Here is an 18390-nt window from a genome sequence, read left to right on the forward strand (position 1 = left end):
GACAGAACCGGGTTCTGGTCCAGTTTGGTTCTCTGTATCAATCCGACACATAAATGATCATTAAGACCCGATTATAACATTTATTCTCTATTGAATGGATCTCCGTTCTGGGCCCAAAGCTCTTTAACCGAGCCACGGTGAACAGAACCTTCAGGTCGGAACCAGCAGAGGAGAAAACAAGTCTTAGGGCGGAGACGCACCTGAGGAGGAGGAGGAGGAGGAGGTTCATTAGGATACGGGGGGGGGGGCGTATGGTTCTGGTTCTGGTCGCGGTTGCAGCAGCTCGACTCATGACGTCTCTCAGACTTTTTCTTGACTTTAAATCAGTTAAATGACGTCAGAACCAGCATCCCGCCACTTTGGTTCAACATCTCTGTGATCGAACTTTCCCGGTTGGGCTCGGACATGGACCTTCCGGCCTCCGGACGCTCCAGGTTTCTCATCGACTCGCTGCTGGCGCTCAGGCCGCCCGCAGCGCTCCTCTCCCGGCCAAACCCTCCGGAGCTCCCCGGCGGCTTCCCGGAGCCTCCGTCCCCGCAGAGGGAGCCTGTTCCCCGCAGGGAAAGCCCGGCGCTGCCCGGTCCGGCACACCGGCACCGCTGCCTCGGCGCCTCCTTCCTGATCCGGGACATCCTGGCGGACTGCCGGTTCTGTTCTGACCCGGGGCATCCCGAACCGGGAGCCGAACCGATCCGACCTGGACCGGCGGAAAACAGCGCAGGTAAAAATCCAGAAAAGATTCAGGAACAAATCTGATCGATTTGATTAATTTATACTTTTTATTTAATCCTTTAAAAAAATAGTTTGAAGGTTTCAGATGTTCACATTTTGATCGAATTTATTATGATTAAGTTCTATTTATTTTTTCAGCTTTATTTTTAGAAAAATATAAAAAAGGTAAAATATCTTAATCGTAAAATGATTCATGTTCATTTCAACAGAAGAATAATTTAAAAATTGTTTAAGTTTCATGGAATAAAAATGATTTCACATAAATCTGATGATGATAATAATAATCAATATTCTGATCGGTTCTGATCCGAACTGATATTTTAATTACCGGTCAGATAAATGGACCTGGTTCTGGTTCCGAACAGAACTGCTCGGTTCTAATGGACCTCCTGGTTCTGGAGGCAGAAATGCGATAAAATGATGAAAATAAAAATCCAAAGTTTGATGAGGAAAGTTCGGTTTTGCCGTTTTCTGACCGGTTCCGGTCCGGTTCTGGTTCGATGTGACCGGATCAATCCGGCCCGGTTTTTTTCTTGATGAACAATTTGTGTCTGCAGAACCGGCCCAGAGCAGCTCGGTCCAGTCTGACCCGAACCTGAATCACCTGGTTATTTTTACTGGTTTCATCGTCATATTTAAACGGAACCCATTCGAACCAGCAAGTTCTGATCCGGTCTGACGTCATCTCCACCTGTCCACCCTCAGCCCACGCTGGGCCGGAACCGGGACTCCTGAAGAAAGTCCGGAAGGCCCGAACGGCGTTCAGCGAGCAGCAGCTGACCCAGCTGGAGAGGAGCTTCCAGAACCGGAAGTACCTGAGCGTCCAGGACCGGATGGCGCTGGCGGCGTCCCTGCAGCTCAGCGACACGCAGGTCAAGACCTGGTACCAGAACCGCAGGTAAGCTGGGTCAGAACCGCTCTGACCCAGTTACAGCAGGACGTGTAAATAAAAATCACGAATTCAGCGGAAACCGAACCTGGAGTTTTTAGAGTAGCTACAACCGAAAATTCTGCTGGGTCAGAACCGGAAGTTCCCCTGCGATGTGATTGGCTGATGCGTCCTCACCATATTTCAGTCCCGGTTGGGTTCTGGATCCATCGGAACCGACCGGCACGTCTATAGGCGTCTTCCCATCAGATTCGGTTCCGCCTGCGGCTCCGAATCTCATCTGGAGAACTACGGACACCGTGAAGGTCCAAACAGCGTTTCGGATAAATAGTCAAACTTTTTTCACGTTTTTGCCACTGCGCAATCACACACACACACACACACTCTCATCACACACACACACACACACACTCTCATCACACACACACACACACACACTCTCATCACACACACACACACACTCTCATCACACTCATCACACACACACACTCTCATCACACACACACACACACACACACACACTCTCATCACACACACACACACACTCATCACACACACTCTCATCACACACACACACACACCCACTCATCACACACACACACTCTCATCACACACACACACACACACACTCATCACACACACACACTCTCATCACACACACACACACACACACTCATCACACACACACACACTCTCATCACACACACACACTCATCACACACACTCTCATCACACACACACACACACTCATCACACACACTCTCATCACACACACACACACACTCTCATCACACACACACACACACACTCATCACACACACACACACACACTCATCACACACACACACACACTCATCACACACACTCTCATCACACACACACACACACTCATCACACACACTCTCATCACACACACACACACACTCATCACACACACTCTCATCACACACACTCTCATTACACACACACTCATCACACACACTCTCATCACACACACTCTCATTACACACACACTCATCACACACACTCTCATCACACACACTCTCATCACACACACTCTCATCACACACACACACACACTCTCATCACACACACACACACACTCTCATCACACACACACACACACACACTCATCACACACACACACACACACTCATCACACACACACACACACTCATCACACACACTCATCACACACACACACACACTCATCACACACACTCTCATCACACACACACACACACACACACACTCATCACACACACTCTCATCACACACACACACACACACACACACTCATCACACACACTCTCATCACACACACACACACATTCATATATCTATAATGTATCCAGACCGACAGATGGCCGTAAATAGATAATAGATATTAGATATTAGATTGTTCTCCACTCATCCCAGCCTGATGTTCCACTGTAACCTAAAGCTTTGGGTGGGGGAACCGGATCCGGTTCTAACTCTGGATTTCTGTTTCAGAACCAAGTGGAAGCGCCAGGCCGCTTCCGGTTTGGACCTCCTGGCTGCGGCTGGGCGGCTGCTCCTCCCGCCTCACTTCCTGTGTCCTCTGACCCCCGTGGCCCCGCCCACGATGGACCCGCACCTGCATGGAGGCCACACCCACCGACCTTTGGTCCTCCGTCGGTTTCAGAACCTGACCCGGTCTCTGAAACCGGACCGGGCGGCCTGGACGCCGTGATGTCACCGCAGCGTCCTTCCGTTTCCATGGAACCCGAGGGCGTGGTTCTGGAACTGCAGCGGTTCCGTCAGGTCAAAGGTGAAAGAAAGCTGCTCTCCAATTGGACAGAAATCTCTCGTCTAGAAGCAGAACCAGAGTCTGTGGATCTGCAGCCTGAAGGTCCAAAAGATTCTGTGCTGAAGCTCTGGGTTTGTTCTGGTTCTGTGGAACCAAACGGACCATCAGAACTCCTGGACCCTGACCAGTCAGATCCAAACCGCCTGGAGGCCCTGTTCTGCTCCGGTTCTGATCCGGTTCTGACCCGGTTCCTCCCCTCTGGTTCTCCAGAACCGGTCCGGGTCTGAAATGTGTTTGATGCAGAAATAAAATCCTGAAACTTTTTTCTGTTTTTTATTTGATTGTAAATAAAATTCGTCCGATCAAAGATGTTCTGTGTCAGGATGTCTCACTCTGAGGAAAAACCCAGTCTGCTGGTTCGGGTCCAGCCTGACAGAACCAGAGCGATTCTGGGGGTTCGGGCCAAGACGGTTCTGTTCAGGACCACCTTCATCGTCAGTCCTTCTCTTCCTCAGTGACCTTCCTCTTCCTCTTGGCCCCGCCTCCCTCCAAGCCGCTGGAGAACTCTGACCGGATCAGAACCACCTCCCTGTGACCCGGATGGAGCCTGACAGAGGAAGTGGGTTTTCACAGTAACAGCAGCAGGGAACTATGGGTAATGTAGTACCAGACGACGGATCGGCCACTCACCGTTGCCTCCCCGGGTTCTGGTTCTGGTTCTTCCTCGGGCTTCCTGCCCGTTTCCTGGTCTGGTCCTGGTTCCTGCTGCGGACCCGGTCCCCGGGGCCCCGGCGGCCTGCGGGAGCCGGGCCGGGGCTCAGGCCCTGCGGAGCGTCTCTGAGGCCGAAGCTCTTGGCGGCGTGACCCAGGTGGAGGCGCCGCAGGTGGAACACCTGCTTCAGGGGGGCGGGGTAGGTGGTGTAGGCCCGCAGGAAGGACTGCAGCGCTGCAGCACGGCAACACGTCAGCCAATCACAGCTCGGCACCAACATATCCGGCGGGTCATGTGACCGGCGTACCTTTCTTAGCCGCCTGCACCCAGCGGGCGTCGGAGTGAACGAAGTCCTCCAGCTGCGTCTGCAGGACGGTGGCGCGCTCCCTGATGTCCTGCTGCAGCGCCCGGGGCGACGTCTGGAGACACACGGCACGGTCAGAGGTCAGCTCCGCCCACTGAGGTCAGAGGTCAGGATAAACTCAAAGCTTCCACCCACCTGGCTGTGGTATTTCCCACGCCCCTTGAAGGCATCGTCCTTCATCAGACAAGATAGAACGTCCTGGAGCTTCATCTCTGAGACACTGCAACCAGTTAAAACCAGTCAGAACCAGTAGTGAGGTCCAGTACCAGTGACACCGTCCTGCTGGTACCAGATGTGTTTCTGATGGTGCTGGTCAGTGATTGGCCCACTGCAGCGGTTGGCCCGCCCACCTGATGTTGTGATTGGCCAGCTCCGTGATGAAGGCGGCCTCAGCAGGAGTGAGGAAGAGGAGGCCGTTTCCTCTTCCTCCGATCCGAGCCGTGCGGCCGACCCGGTGAACGTACTCGGCGGCCGACGAGGGAGGAGTGTACTGAAACACAGAAGGAACGGACCTGTGACCCGGTTCTGGTTCTGGTGGGTTTCCATCCTGACTGTGTGTTTACCTGAACAATCCAGGTGACTTGAGGAAGATCCAGCCCTCTGGCGGCAACGTCCTGGAAGAGGAAGAGGAAGCTGAGCAAAGAGTTCTGCCCGACCCGACCCGACCGATTAAAGAACCGTTACATGTTTTCAGAGAAACCCTGAACATTTGCAGCCTGACTGTGAGAACCCCGGTGGCGGTGGCGCCCCCCGGTGGCGGCCCCCTCACCGTGCACAGCAGGACTCCGGTGGTGGAAGCGGAGAACTGGTGGAAAACCTGGCAGCGTTCCTGCGGAGGAGACACAGCCTCAGAGACGCTGACGGAGACGGAAACTGTGGCCAGCAGGGGGCGTTCTTACCTCCTGTTTCATGTTGCCGTGGAGACGCAGGAAGCTGAGCTCCCGATTGGCTGCGTGCCGGGTCAGGACGGAGCTGAAGAGCAGGTGCAGGAACTCGACGGCTTCGCAGCTCGACACGAAAACGATCATCTTGTTGCCCTGAGAGAACTGAGAGTGGCAGGCGGTCAGGTCTCCATGGCGACCAGGTGCAGAGAAGCAGCAGTTGCCATGTGAACACCTTGCACTGGTCCAGGATGAAGGCGGCCAGACACACCAGCCGGACCTTACTGGGAACCAGAACCACAAACTGCTGCAGCGCCTCGGGAACGGCGAAGCTCTCCGATTGGCCGGGCGGGTCAGAGGGGGCGGGGCCAGAAACACAGATGCTGATTGGATCCCGCAAGCAGATGTCCGCCAGGCGCGTCACACCTGCGGCACGGGAGCGGTCAGCGGACGCGGTTCGCCGCGCCCAGAGGGGGCAGCGGCGAGCCGCCTCACCTGGACTCAGCGTGGCCGACAGCAGCACGTTCTGCCGGGTCGGCCCGGTTCTGTTCAGTCCGTTCAGGATCACCGTTAGCTCCCGGTCGAAGCCCAGGTCCAGGATCCTGGAGGCCAGAGGACCGGTTAGACCAGAACCGCCGGGACTGGACCCGGCGACCCGGTCCGACCCACCTGTCTGCCTCGTCCAGAACCAGCCAGCGCACGGCGCCGAGCGCCAAGCTGAGCGTGTTCTGGACGTGATCGGCCAGCCGGCCCGGCGTCGACACCACCACGTTCATCCCCTTACGGATCCTGGAGACCAGAACCAACAGAACCATCAGAACCTCGGTCCAGCAGGCACCGACCCGCTAACGGCCAGAACCAGCCGGAGGTTCTGATGGACCAGACAGTACCGGGCCTTCTCTGCTTTCTTCTTCTCTCCTCCCATCAGAACACCAGGAACGATCCAGGTGAACGGCTGTGGACAGAACCAGGATCAGATCCAGAACCAGACATGTCAGAACCATCGGGTTTCCGGGTCCAACGGGCTCAGAACCCAAATTAAACTGCTTTATGGCCCAGAACCAGAGCTGGGATCACCTCACATAGGAACCAGAACCAGAACCAGAACCAGAGGATCCCTGTCTGCAGCAGATCAGGATCCAGTGCTGCTTCTTAGCTGTAACTGGGTTCCGGTTCTGGTCCAGTAACTGGGTTCTGGTTCTGGTACCTTGAGCAGCTTCTGGAAGGTGTTGTAGGTCTGCAGGGCGAGCTGGAACAGAGCAGAGATCAGTCAGAGGTCCGATCGGATCACCAGAACCGGCAGAGAAGGCGGAACCAACCTCCCGGGTCGGAACCACGACGAGCGCCAGCGGGCCGTCCGACCTGCTGACCTTTGGCTCGGAGGCCTGCAGGCGCTGGACCAGCGGGACGGCGTAGGACAGCGTCTTCCCTGAGACAGAGGGGACCGTCAGGTTCTGTAGAACCACAGGACCGGTTCAGGTCCGGTTCCGCCGGGAGGTTCTGATCTCACCTGAACCCGTCTGGGACCGGACCGCTGCGTCCTGTCCGGACAGGAGAGCCGGGATGGTCTGCTGCTGAACGCTGCACACACACACACACACACACACAGGTCAGAGGTCAGAGGTCAGACGCCCCACAGGGCTGCCTGGTTCCGGTCCGACCCGACCCACCTGGTCAGTCTGGAGACGTTCAGAACCTTGTTGAGCGTCGCCACCTGCAGGAAGCAGACAGCCGATCAGAACATCACTGGTTGCTACGGTAACGCCTCGACCCGGTTCGAGTCAGATAGAAACACGGACGACACCGTGCGGAGGTCCGATCAGAACCGGTCCTGACTGGGTCTGCAGCGGTTGTTTCAGGTCAAAGGTCAAGGAAACCTGCTCTCTGATTGGTCAGAAGCCTGCAGGTCCTCCAGCAGGGGCGGAGCTTTCCCAGCAAACCGACCAATCAGAGCCCAAGAACGCGGGGGCGTGTTACCAGGTGGGGGTGCAGGTGGAGGTCTGAGAAGAAGTCGGAGGTGAAAACCTTCTCCTTCAGCTGGGCGACGGCCGGTCTGAGGGAGGAAACAGGAAGTCAGCCGGCCAATCAGCAGCGGCCGAGTCGGGCCAATCACAGCGGAGCGAAGGTTGTACCTGAGGATCTCCGGGATCTCTGGGTTGTGTCTGAACAGAGAGGAAGTCTTGATGCTGCCACTTCCTCCTTCCTTCACTTCCTCCTTCTTCCTCTTCTTCTTCTGTGGTGCTCCGCGGGTCAGCTCAGGGGGCGGGGCCTAAACAGCACGCCTTATTTTAATACCACAGAAGAAGAAAAGAGCCTGATGTCAGAGAGAGCGATCACCTGCAGGTGAGCCTCTTCATCCTCCTCCTCTTCCTCTGGGGAGATGAAGCTCTTCTTCTTCTTCTTCTCTGGTTTCTGCTTTTTCTGTAGAAACATCAGTTTAACAGAACTGGGCCGGTACTGGACCAGAACCTCCCCTCAGACTGGACCTCTGCTGGACCAACTGAGACCAGAACCAATCAGAACCAACTGACCGACTTAAAGACTTTCAGAATAAACATGGGCGTCATCAGAACCACAGCAGTCCGTTTCTGGTTGAACCTGGGCGGGTTCTCCTGTTGGACCAACATCCACCCATTTTCAGGTTCTGGGTTCCGTTGGTTCTGATTGGTCTGGATTCCATTGGTTCTGCTGGTTCTGACTCACCGAGGTCCATTTCTTGCGTTTCGCCCATTTCCTGCTGCAGGGCAGTGATGATGATGATGATGATGATGATGAAGGAACACTGCAGATGTTCAGACACAGCTGCTGCTCTGCTGATGACGTCATCTACGTATCTGTACGATAGAACAGGTGAGTCCTCGCTCTACAGAGCCAAACAGAACACGTGAAGAAGAATCCGGTCGGACCAGACTTCATGTAAAAACCGTCAGATTTTAACTCACCGTTTCCTTTAGACCACGATCTCCCGTGTGACGTCAGCGGATCAATCTACCTCTAACTGACACGAGGACCAGGTGTTCAGGGATCAACTGCTGGTGTTGGTGCTCGAGCCGGATATTTTTCTACGGAAGTCCTGCAGCTCCTCTCTTCACTGCACAGGAAATATCCGCCATCTTTAACAATGACCTACACGCGCTTGCTGACCTCCGGTCTGTCAAAATGTGGATTAAAATAAAAACAACAGAAACAGAAATAAATCCTCACCAAGAAAACTGTGCGGATACACAATATAACACGTGGGAGCCTCTTCCTGCTACGTCACGGAGGCCCCGCCTTCTGGAAGGTTGCCCTCAGTGGGTCTGCTCTTTAACGGTCCGCCGCCTCGTTGTGTGGCTGACTGTGCTGGGAGGAGTTTATGCTGAAATCTGGACGAACCAGCGGGAATAATCTGAGATTATTGAGATATTATAACTCAAAACTGGTCGCTGTTGATACTATTGATCACTCCCTGTCTCTAACCTTTGACCCGATGGCCGTAATTTCGTTCTGTATACACTCTGTGCATGCAAAATGACAATAAAGTCAGTCTAAGTCTAAGTCTAATTAAGACACAGGAAGTAGCCAAAGGTCCAGGACTCCGGGACGCTCAGGCTCGGTTCTACAGCCCGGACCCTCTGCTACTGGATCAGAACCAGAACCAGGCTGCTGTTTAGCTGGTTCTGGTTCCATTACCCTCACCAATCAACCCAGGCCTGTTTGGACCTTGCCATCTCAGCCATCAGAACAATTATCAGCGTCTAACTGGGTCACAGGAAACTGTACTGTACCGACCCAGTTTTCATTCTGATCCAATCTCAGTTCCCAGAATGTTTCAGCTCAGAGCAATGATGGTTCTGATCCGGTTAAAAATCCAGACCATTCTGGGTTTAACCACTTTGTTTCTGTCTCCCTCTGGTGGAGGACTTCCTGGTTTCTGTCCAATCAGAGACAGAGACACGCCCATGCTCTCTTTCCCTCCCAGTAGATTTGGTTCTGATTGGTTCTGGTGAAACTGGACCTGAAGGTTCCTGTTGAACCCAATGTTCAACAGGAACCAGGGCAGACCCGGAATGGTCAGAATTTCTGACCATTATTGGGTCAAAACCTTTCATTAAACACAAATTATTTTGGATCCTCATCCCGCAAATCTGACAGAACCAGAACCAGAACCACAATCAGAACTGGAACCAGAAGTCAACAGAACAATGATTTTATTAAAAACCAAACAACTTATAACATCAAGTTCCTTCATTCTGCCCAACCAAATCCAGGTAGACTCAGGTGTTCTCAGCTCAGTCCAGCTGCTTGTCCAGGTGAGTCCAGGTGTCAGTTGGTGTAGAGGCGGCTCTCCAGAGACTCCAGCACAGTGTGTGGGTCCTGGTCGGCGTCCAGGTGAAGAGCATCTGGATACATAGTCTGGACAGAGACACAGATTGTTCTGCTGGTTCTGATCCGGGTCAGCAAATGAAAGCTGTTGCCATGGTTACCTGCAGGCCTTCGTAGTTGAGCCTGAACCGTCTCAGCCTCTGGGTCAGCGCCCCGCTGCCGTCGTACGGAGCCGTCCGGAGCCGGTCCTGGACCTCAGAGCTGGGGGCCGGTTGGGTCACGGCGTGATACCTGCAAGCCCAAACGCAACCGTAAGCTGGTACCTGTACGACCTGGCCCGGGTTCTGGCCCGGTTGGACTGGGCCACTGACCTCTCGCCGCTGACGGGGTCGGTTCCTCTGAGGGAGAGCCGCTGCATGCAGATGTCATCGCTGGCCTCCAGGAAGAAGACTCTGAGGAAGAGGAGGAGCAGGTGACAGAAGCAGAACTACAGGTTCTGGTTCTGGTTCTGGTTTGGTACCTGTTGGGCTGGTACTGGGACTCGTGTAGGCTCTTGGCCTGCTGCATGTCGCAGGGGAAACCGTGCAGGATCCATCCTCTGCAGCTGCAGTCCACCCGGCTCAGACGGGCCTCCAGAACCGGCATCAGCAGGGAATCTGGGACTGAACACAGGTGATCAGAACCCAGCCCGTCCAGAACCACAGAACTGAGAGACGGTTCTGAACTCACCTTGGCGGCCGACATCCATGTAGAGCTGAATCTGAGCTCCCAGAGCAGAACCGTCAGAGACCACCGACCGGAGCAGGCCGCCGCAGCTCACTGGAGACAGTCCAGACCGGGTCAGAACCGGGTCAGAACTGGGTCATGACCGGGTCAGGACCAAGTCAGAACCGAGTCAGAACCAAGTCAGAACCGGGTCAGAACCGGGTCACGACCGGGTCAGAACCGGGTCAGAATCGAGTCAGAACCGGGTTACGACTGGGTGAGAACCGGGTCATAACTGAGTCAGAACCGGGTCCGAACTGGGTCAGAACCAAGTCAGAACCGGGTCACAACTGGTTCACAACTGGGTCAGAACTGGGCCAGAACCATCCTGTGTTTACCATCCACCAGTTTGTACTTCTCAGACAGCAGCCGGGCCAGGTGGCTCTTTCCGGACCCCGACGGGCCCACCAGAACTATTCTTGGAGTTCTGAAGTGACGTCGGGTCCGGACGAAGGTCAGAGCTGAGGGACCAGCAGAGACAGACATCGGGTTCAGTTTGTGTCGGATCAGAACCCAACTGCTGCTTCCAGAACTCTGAGGGGAACTTCGACTGATCACAAGATTGCCAGAAGGAAACAGACAGGAAGTAGGAGGGAGGCAACAGGAAGTGGGAGAGAGGTAACAGGAAGTGGGAGAGAGGCAACAGGAAGTGGGAGAGAGGCAACAGGAAGTGGGAGAGAGGCAACAGGAAGTGGGAGGGAGGCAACGGGAAGTGGGAGAGAGGCAACGGGAAGTGGGAGGGAGGCAACAGGAAATGGGAGAGAGGCAACAGGAAGTGGGAGGGAGGCAACGGGAAGTGGGAGGGAGGCAACAGGAAATGGGAGAGAGGCAACAGGAAGTGGGAGGGAGGCAACGGGAAGTGGGAGGGAGGCAACAGGAAATGGGATGGAGGCAACAGGAAGTGGGAGGGAGGTAACAGGAAATGGGAGGGAGGCAACAGGAAGTGGGAGGGAGGCAACAGGAAGTGGGAGAGAGGCAACAGGAAATGGGAGGGAGGTAACGGGAAGTGGGAGGGAGGCAACAGGAAGTGGGAGAGAGGCAACAGGAAGTGGGAGAGAGGCAACAGGAAGTGGGAGGGAGGTAACGGGAAGTGGGAGGGAGCCAACAGGAAATGGGAGAGAGGCAACAGGAAGTGGGAGGGAGGCAACGGGAAGTGGGAGGGAGGCAACAGGAAATGGGAGAGAGGTAACGGGAAGTGGGAGGGAGCCAACAGGAAATGGGAGAGAGGCAACAGGAAGTGGGAGGGAGGCAACGGGAAGTGGGAGGGAGGCAACAGGAAATGGGAGGGAGGCAACAGGAAGTGGGAGGGAGGTAACAGGAAGTGGGAGGGAGGCAACGGGAAGTGGGAGGGAGGCAACAGGAAGTGGGAGGGAGGCAACGGGAAGTGGGAGGGAGGCAACAGGAAATGGGAGGGAGGCAACAGGAAGTGGGAGGGAGGCAACAGGAAGTGGGAGGGAGGCAACAGGAAGTGGGAGGGAGGCAACAGGAAGTGGGAGGGAGGCAACAGGAAGTGGGAGAGAGGCAACAGGAAATGGGAGGGAGGCAACAGGAAATGGGAGGGAGGCAACAGGAAGTGGGAGGGAGGCAACAGGAAGTGGGAGAGAGGCAACAGGAAATGGGAGGGAGGCAACAGGAAGTGGGAGGGAGGTAACAGGAAATGGGAGGGAGGCAACAGGAAGTGGGAGGGAGGCAACAGGAAGTGGGAGAGAGGCAACAGGAAATGGGAGGGAGGCAACAGGAAATGGGAGGGAGGCAACAGGAAGTGGGAGGGAGGCAAAAGGAAATGGGAGGGAGGCAACAGGAAGTGGGAGGGAGGCAACAGGAAGTATGCAGATTGTTGCGTTAATGCCTGTTCTGTTGTGGTCATGTGATCAGGCACCGCCCCCTCCATGGGCTCCACCTTGCTGGTAGACGTCAGCAGGAGGCTGGTCGGCGTTGAAGACCTTCAGGACGTGCTGATAGGCCGATTTCAGAGCTGTGACTTCACAGCGGAAGCGCTGCACCTCGGCCAATAGCTGCTCCTCAGACAGGCCCCGCCCCCTCTCCAGGCGCCGTCTGATGGTGTCGTTCTCTGGCTGGACGAAGAGCTGATGGTAGACGTCTGGGGACAGGAAGTGATGCTGAGCGGGTTCTGATGTCCTGTGAGGAGGTCGGGCCGAGCGGGACTCACCTCCAGTGACCGGGTCAGTGAGCTTGCCGTGGTTCCTCTGCAGCAGAACTTCCTCCGGAGCGTCCAGCATCACTGTCAACACAGCAGAACCTTTCGGATCAGCTGCGGGTCCGACGGGCCCGGCTGGGAGGCTTCATCGGTTCTTACCGACGTGTTCTGGGATGATTCCGGCCCGCTGGAGCTGCAGAACCTGGACACGGGTCTGAGGAATCCCAACCAGCACCCAGCCCTGCAACGGCCAACAGAACCTCCTGATGCTAGATGTTCTAACAGAACCTCAGTGGTTCTGTTAGAACCATCTGGAAATGCTTAGGAAAATGCTGTCTAAGGTTCTGTTACTGAGTCTGGATCAGAACCAGGGAGCTCCTAGCTTCATTCAGTGTTTTTCCATCAAGTCCAACCAGAGCCTGGAACCATCATTTCCTGGTTCTGACCCGACAGAACCAGAACCTCTGGAGCTCCCAGAGACCAACCAGTCCAGATCAATGCGACCCGATGCTTCAGCCCCGGTCCGGTCGTGTCAGTGAATCCTGAGCGCTGTCTGTCAGGTTCAGGAAGAACCACCGACAGCTGGAGTTCACCTGCACTGTGACGACCTACAGAACCAGAACCAGAACCGGCCCACTGTGCTCACTTTCAGCCTCTGAGCTGCACGTCTCTGAAAAGCTGCAGGTCTCAGTCCAAACTTTAGCGTCACCTGAGACAGACAGGTGAGCAGACAGACAGGTGAGCAGGCAGACAGGTGAGCAGGCAGACAGGTGAGCAGGCAGACAGGTGAGCAGGCAGACAGGTGTAGCTTTGCCAGCAGCAGCGTTGTCGTCCTGATTGAAGCTGCTTCTCATCGTCTGTTCAGAGCAGATAAATCATCACTCATAGCCTGGAGCCAAAAACAGCTATTAGCAAATCAAAGACCCCCCCCTACACACACACACCCACCCACACACACACACACACACACACCCACACACACACTGATCCTGGATGCTAATCGTTGCAGCTGCAGCCTGAAAGACGCAGCAGTTTGTTGAGTTCAGAAGAAAAGACAAAAACTGAAGATGATTTAGTGCTGATCACTGAGGCTGCTGCCCGTCAGTCAGTCAGTCAGTCAGTCAGGCAGGCAGGCAGGCAGTCAGTCAGGCAGGCAGGCAGGCAGGCAGGCAGGCAGTCAGTCAGTCAGTCAGTCAGTCAGGCTGCAGCAGGCCTTCGGTCACATGACAATAGACAACATGAGGGTGGATGAAGGGAACCAATCAAATCTCCAGCAGGCCTAACAATTACTCTCCTGTAGTTTGGAAATTAACCTGAAACAAAATAGCTCACTTTTTAAGTTAACCTGGAAAAAATTTAAGAAAAAGCTGAGATTTTATTAAATGTAATAAAAATAAAAGGCATCACTTGCTCAGAAAACTCCAGTTTTTAGTTCCTGTATTCGTCTTCAGTCGGTTTAATTGATGAACTCTGTTAACCTGGTTCTATTTCTCTTTTGTTATAAAAACACAAAATGCATTTTTTGGTTATTTTTTATTGTGCCTTACCTGACTGAAGCACCTCATTGTTAAAACTAGTTAAAACTCATTGTTTTAACCATGTTACTTCCTTTTAATTTCTTCTTCTGTGGTATTGTCTTTAAATTGTTCGTGCCCCTTAGCCCCGCCCCTTTTGTCATGTTGTCCTGCTGGAGTGTGCTGTTTGTTTTTCATCTAAATACATGCAGTTTATTTATAGATCTAGTAAAATAATTGTTGTTATCACCATTGTAACGTATGAATCCATTCTGTAACAAAAGCAACCAGATCTTTATCACACACATCAGCCAGCTAACATGCTAACGGTGAACTCAGCCAGCTAACATGCTAACGGTGAACTCAGCCAGCTGACATGCTAACCTTTGAACTCAGCCGGCTAACATGCTAACGGTGAACTCAGCCAGCTGACATGCTAACGGTGAACTCAGCCAGCTGACATGCTAACGGTGAACTCAGCCAGCTGACATGCTACCCTTTGAACTCAGCCGGCTAACATGCTAACGGTGAACTCAGCCAGCTGACATGCTAACGGTGAACTCAGCCAGCTGACATGCTAACCTTTGAACTCAGCCGGCTAACATGCTAACGGTGAACTCAGCCAGCTGACATGCTAACCTTTGAACTCAGCTGGCTAACATGCTAACGGTGAGCTACGCCTCCCATTGTTGGGACCAGGATGGGAGGAAATTTATGCCAACCTTTAAGCTTCGCTGAGCATCAGCAAACTGCCACCTGAATGCACCTGCTGCGCACTTTGCCGCTGTTCGCCACAAAAACCAGGCAGCAGCTCAGGAGGAGAAAGGCCAATAAAACATCAGTTAACGATGAAAACATTTTCATCAATAAGGGAAATCCAACAGGTGAAAAGAACGTGAAAGTGGACATATCCGGGAAAAAGAGGACATTTGGTCACCCTATGGTATGCTAATAGCCCTTAGCATTAATCAACATCTGATTGTTGGAAGTGAGAGCGCCTGGAGCTAAACTGTGAAACATAAAGCCAGACGGACAGATGGATCCATTAGGGCAGAACTAGCAGAATCTTGGTTCTACTGGTTCTGCTGGGTCGTAGCAGAAGAGCAGCAATTGAACCCGGTTCTCCTGGACTCACCTTGTGAAAGCAGTCGGTCTCCTTCAGTCTCTGTTGCAGCTGTTGGACCAGAACCTCAGCAGAATCTTCCTGGACAGAGACATGCAGCTCATGTGACTCCATGTTGGAGCACGGCGGAGGTGGAGGCATAAGAAGGGAGCAAGGAGAGGAGGCGGTATCATCAGGTAGTCAAGACAAGAACTGGACCCGACCAGAACCCACAGACATGCTCTAGATCAGTAGAGCCCAAAGCGAGTTCTGGAGGCCCGGCATCCTGCATGTTCTAGTTCTCTCCTGGTTTAACGCACCTGGATCCAATGATGGATCATTAGAGGCCGAAGAAGAACATGGACCTGCTGAGAAGGAGAGACTAAACCATGCAGGATGCCGGGCCTCCAGGACCCGCTTTGGGCTCCACTGATCTAGAACTTCAGCTTCCATAGAACTTATCAGGAACCAGAATCTTTCTGTGTGCAGATTTATCCACATGAGGAGCCTCAGGAGCCACCCTAAGGTTCCTGAGGCTCCCCTGCTTCAACACGGTGACTGCAAATCAGCAAACGCCTCTTCATCAGCCACCAACTCAAGTCCTGTGCTGGAGCCTGGAGGAGAACCAGGGACCAGAACTGGGTCTGGAGAACCAGGGTCTGGAGCCCGGAGGGGGCCTTTGATCTAACAGGAATTGGGCGTGGCCTTGATGTAATATGAAGTGGGCGTGGCCTTTGATGTAACAGGAAGTGGGCGTGGCCTCTAGTTCTTACCTCCTCACTGAGTCCCTTCAGCAAACTCTCGGAGGTCAGGTGAACGGCTCTCAGTTCATTACTCAGCGTCTTCGCCTGGTAAACCACAGAAGAGGAAGCAGTGAAACGAGCAGAAGATGGACAGGAAGTGATGTCACGTGAACTGACCAGCATGTGTTTGCCGACAGCAGGCGGGCCGAGCAGCAGCACCCTGGGATCTGAGCAGAGGAACACGGTGAGTGGAGCCCCCTGGTGGTCAGGGCCAGGTCCGGACCAGGGCCGGGTCAACCCGAGCTCGGGCTGACCCGGCCCTGGTTCTGCTGCCGTCTGGTCCAACAGAACCGGCCCAAACCAAACCGGACCGACCCTGTTGACACTCACTGTCCAGGCTGAGCCTCTGCAGGAAGGTGATGAGGTAGGAGATCGGATCGTCTGGCTGCTCCATCACCAAGCTGGTCACCATGCTCTGACACACACACACACACACACACACACACACACACACACACACACACACACACTCAGCAGGTCAGCGGCGGGCAGCCATTAGGCATGAGAGCCTGCGGGTGGCGCTGTTACCTCCACCAGGTGGGACACGTTGTGTTTGTCTGCGTAGACGCTGATCTGAGGAGGAATCCTCAGTGGCTTCAGGGTCTCATCCATCCCACGCTCCTGAGGTCAGTGAACGCACCACACTGAAAACCTGGTCAGTGAACGCACCACGGAGAGAACCTGGGAATCTGAAATAATATCTTTAGCTTGTGGTGGAGCTTTAACCTCAGGGTAAAGGTTAAAGGTCAGCCTGCTGTCACATCCACTGTTGAGGAAGACACAGACCTCATCCTCATCCTCTGGGCAGCACCATTTACAGCCTCGCTGGGTCAGAGCCAGGTTCTGCTCAGGCCCGTTTGGCAGCTTACAGAACCAGTTTTCATTTTATTGGTCTGATGTAAAATCATAATGAACAGAAAACGGGTTTATAACGTATGAAATCATCAGATGACGGAGTTACAGAAATTTACTGACATGACGTTTACAGTCAGCTCCTTTCAGCTACTGGTCTCTGTTACCATGGTAACGGCTGTTGAGAACGGCTACCATGGTAACTGGTGCCTCTGGAGACGATCGAGTAGAAACAAGTTGAGCATCTCCATTCAGAGGGTTCAGCAGTGTCTGCAACACTGACCTCTACAGGAGCTCCTTCCTTCGCTCCAGCATCAACAGCAATAATCTAATAATCCAGTTTTATGATCCATAAAGGAGATCATAGTTCGGATAACAATCAGCGTCATAAGGAGGCGAAATGTTCCGATCAGCCCAGCAACTCATGAACAAAATCATATTTAGAGAGACATGATGTAAAACAAGCCGGAAGCAGTTACGGCTAAAGCTAACCTGAGAGCAAACAGAACCAGAACCAGTTCCCTTCCGGATTCATTAATTCGGCACCAAAGTACCGAACCCAATCGGGTTTCCTCCGAACTGTGTTAGCGTTACCACCGTGTTTACCTCTGTGTTCCGCTTCCCCTTCTGGATTCTGGTTCTGGATGAGATGCAAGCAAAAATGGACGAACTTTCTTCTTCAGGTCTAACTGGCAGTTGCTAAGACGCGTTGGCCTGTTGCCATGGAACGACGTCATTGGTAAACGTGCTGAGAGGGACTGGTTACCTAGCAACGGCTACACTGATGACGGTGTCCCGGGTTAAGGAGTAGAAACGGATCTGTTGTGGGCCCGGTTCTAATCTCTGGCTCGTTTAAAATGTACCGAGACTCAAACACGGTCAGCAGGGAGCGCCACGAATCAGCAAAGACAAAACCATTTTCAAATAAAGTGCACGATAAAACATAAATAAATACAACATACATGGAAACCATCAGGAGTGAAGCAACATGCTAGGTTTAGCTTGTTAGCACTAGCACAATAAGCTAACGGATCTATTAAAGTCGTTTAATGGCCCTTCAGTTCCGGAGAACTGCTTTAGTTTTTAAGGAATGGCTGTTTCTTACATTTATTTTTGATTAATTTATTCTTCAACCATTTTCGAACTGTCTTTTGTTCTTGTTTGGATTAACTAAACATGAAGCTACCAGCTGCTAGCATGAGGCTGTTTATGGACAGGTGAAGTTTACCATGTTGTTGCAATAAGTGAGTCACATCCAATTCATTCATTTAGTGGAAATATGGTGATCTATAAAAGCTGAGGGCCAGAATAAATGCTGGTCATATTTTCTCTGGTCTCTCCATGATGTCATTAAACTATTCAACGCTCCATGTTTGTCCTGTTTTACTGTCAGAAAGCTTCTTCCTCTCCACAACTTCTTCTTTCTTCAGGTAAAGTTTCTGAATATTTGAGATAGTTTATTGATCTATTCATCGTTCGCTGAAGTTACCTTGATTTCCAGTCTGAGTGTGAGGCTGCTGCTGCCGCCATTGTATGTAAATG

General features: G+C 53.1%; 3 protein-coding genes across 6 annotated transcripts; 1 reads left to right on the top strand and 2 right to left on the bottom strand.

Annotated features, from left to right (window-relative positions):
* Window positions 1–84: 84 nt before the first annotated feature.
* Window positions 85–3715, top strand: barhl1a (BarH-like homeobox 1a). The gene is made up of 3 exons (XM_032578541.1): window positions 85–721; window positions 1438–1630; window positions 3116–3715. The coding sequence occupies exons 1-3, from the start codon at window positions 406–408 to the stop codon at window positions 3333–3335; spliced, it is 729 nt and encodes a 242-aa protein (XP_032434432.1). The 5' UTR covers window positions 85–405; the 3' UTR covers window positions 3336–3715.
* A 4-nt stretch (window positions 3716–3719) lies between these two features.
* Window positions 3720–9392, bottom strand: ddx31 (DEAD (Asp-Glu-Ala-Asp) box polypeptide 31). 3 transcript variants are annotated; one of them, XM_032578535.1, is made up of 22 exons: window positions 8554–9392; window positions 8292–8440; window positions 8053–8175; window positions 7687–7770; window positions 7482–7618; window positions 7327–7402; window positions 7020–7063; window positions 6860–6930; window positions 6669–6778; window positions 6557–6598; window positions 6240–6304; window positions 6019–6138; window positions 5845–5951; window positions 5585–5775; window positions 5368–5514; window positions 5238–5297; window positions 5032–5082; window positions 4819–4958; window positions 4604–4688; window positions 4412–4523; window positions 4083–4338; window positions 3720–3999 (listed from the first exon to the last, which is right to left on the bottom strand). In XM_032578535.1, the coding sequence occupies exons 3-22, from the start codon at window positions 8173–8175 to the stop codon at window positions 3888–3890; spliced, it is 2133 nt and encodes a 710-aa protein (XP_032434426.1). In that variant the 5' UTR covers window positions 8292–8440; window positions 8554–9392; the 3' UTR covers window positions 3720–3887. The 3 variants fall into 3 exon arrangements, with proteins under 3 accessions (XP_032434426.1, XP_032434424.1, XP_032434425.1); XM_032578533.1 differs by having other exon boundaries at window positions 8053–8183; window positions 8292–9392; XM_032578534.1 differs by having other exon boundaries at window positions 8053–8212; window positions 8292–9392.
* Window positions 9393–9522: 130 nt separating this feature from the next.
* Window positions 9523–17684, bottom strand: ak8 (adenylate kinase 8). 2 transcript variants are annotated; one of them, XM_032578540.1, is made up of 15 exons: window positions 17455–17684; window positions 16525–16617; window positions 16327–16411; window positions 16114–16163; window positions 15967–16041; window positions 15227–15295; window positions 12737–12818; window positions 12590–12661; window positions 12320–12520; window positions 10758–10880; window positions 10384–10473; window positions 10175–10316; window positions 10026–10106; window positions 9816–9945; window positions 9523–9744 (listed from the first exon to the last, which is right to left on the bottom strand). In XM_032578540.1, the coding sequence occupies exons 2-15, from the start codon at window positions 16606–16608 to the stop codon at window positions 9655–9657; spliced, it is 1374 nt and encodes a 457-aa protein (XP_032434431.1). In that variant the 5' UTR covers window positions 16609–16617; window positions 17455–17684; the 3' UTR covers window positions 9523–9654. The 2 variants fall into 2 exon arrangements, with proteins under 2 accessions (XP_032434431.1, XP_032434430.1); XM_032578539.1 differs by having other exon boundaries at window positions 16525–16685; window positions 17455–17683.
* Between the last annotated feature and the right edge of the window lie 706 nt (window positions 17685–18390).

Source organism: Xiphophorus hellerii, chromosome 12 (genome assembly GCF_003331165.1).
Source record: "Xiphophorus hellerii strain 12219 chromosome 12, Xiphophorus_hellerii-4.1, whole genome shotgun sequence".
Lineage (NCBI taxonomy): Eukaryota > Metazoa > Chordata > Actinopteri > Cyprinodontiformes > Poeciliidae > Xiphophorus > Xiphophorus hellerii.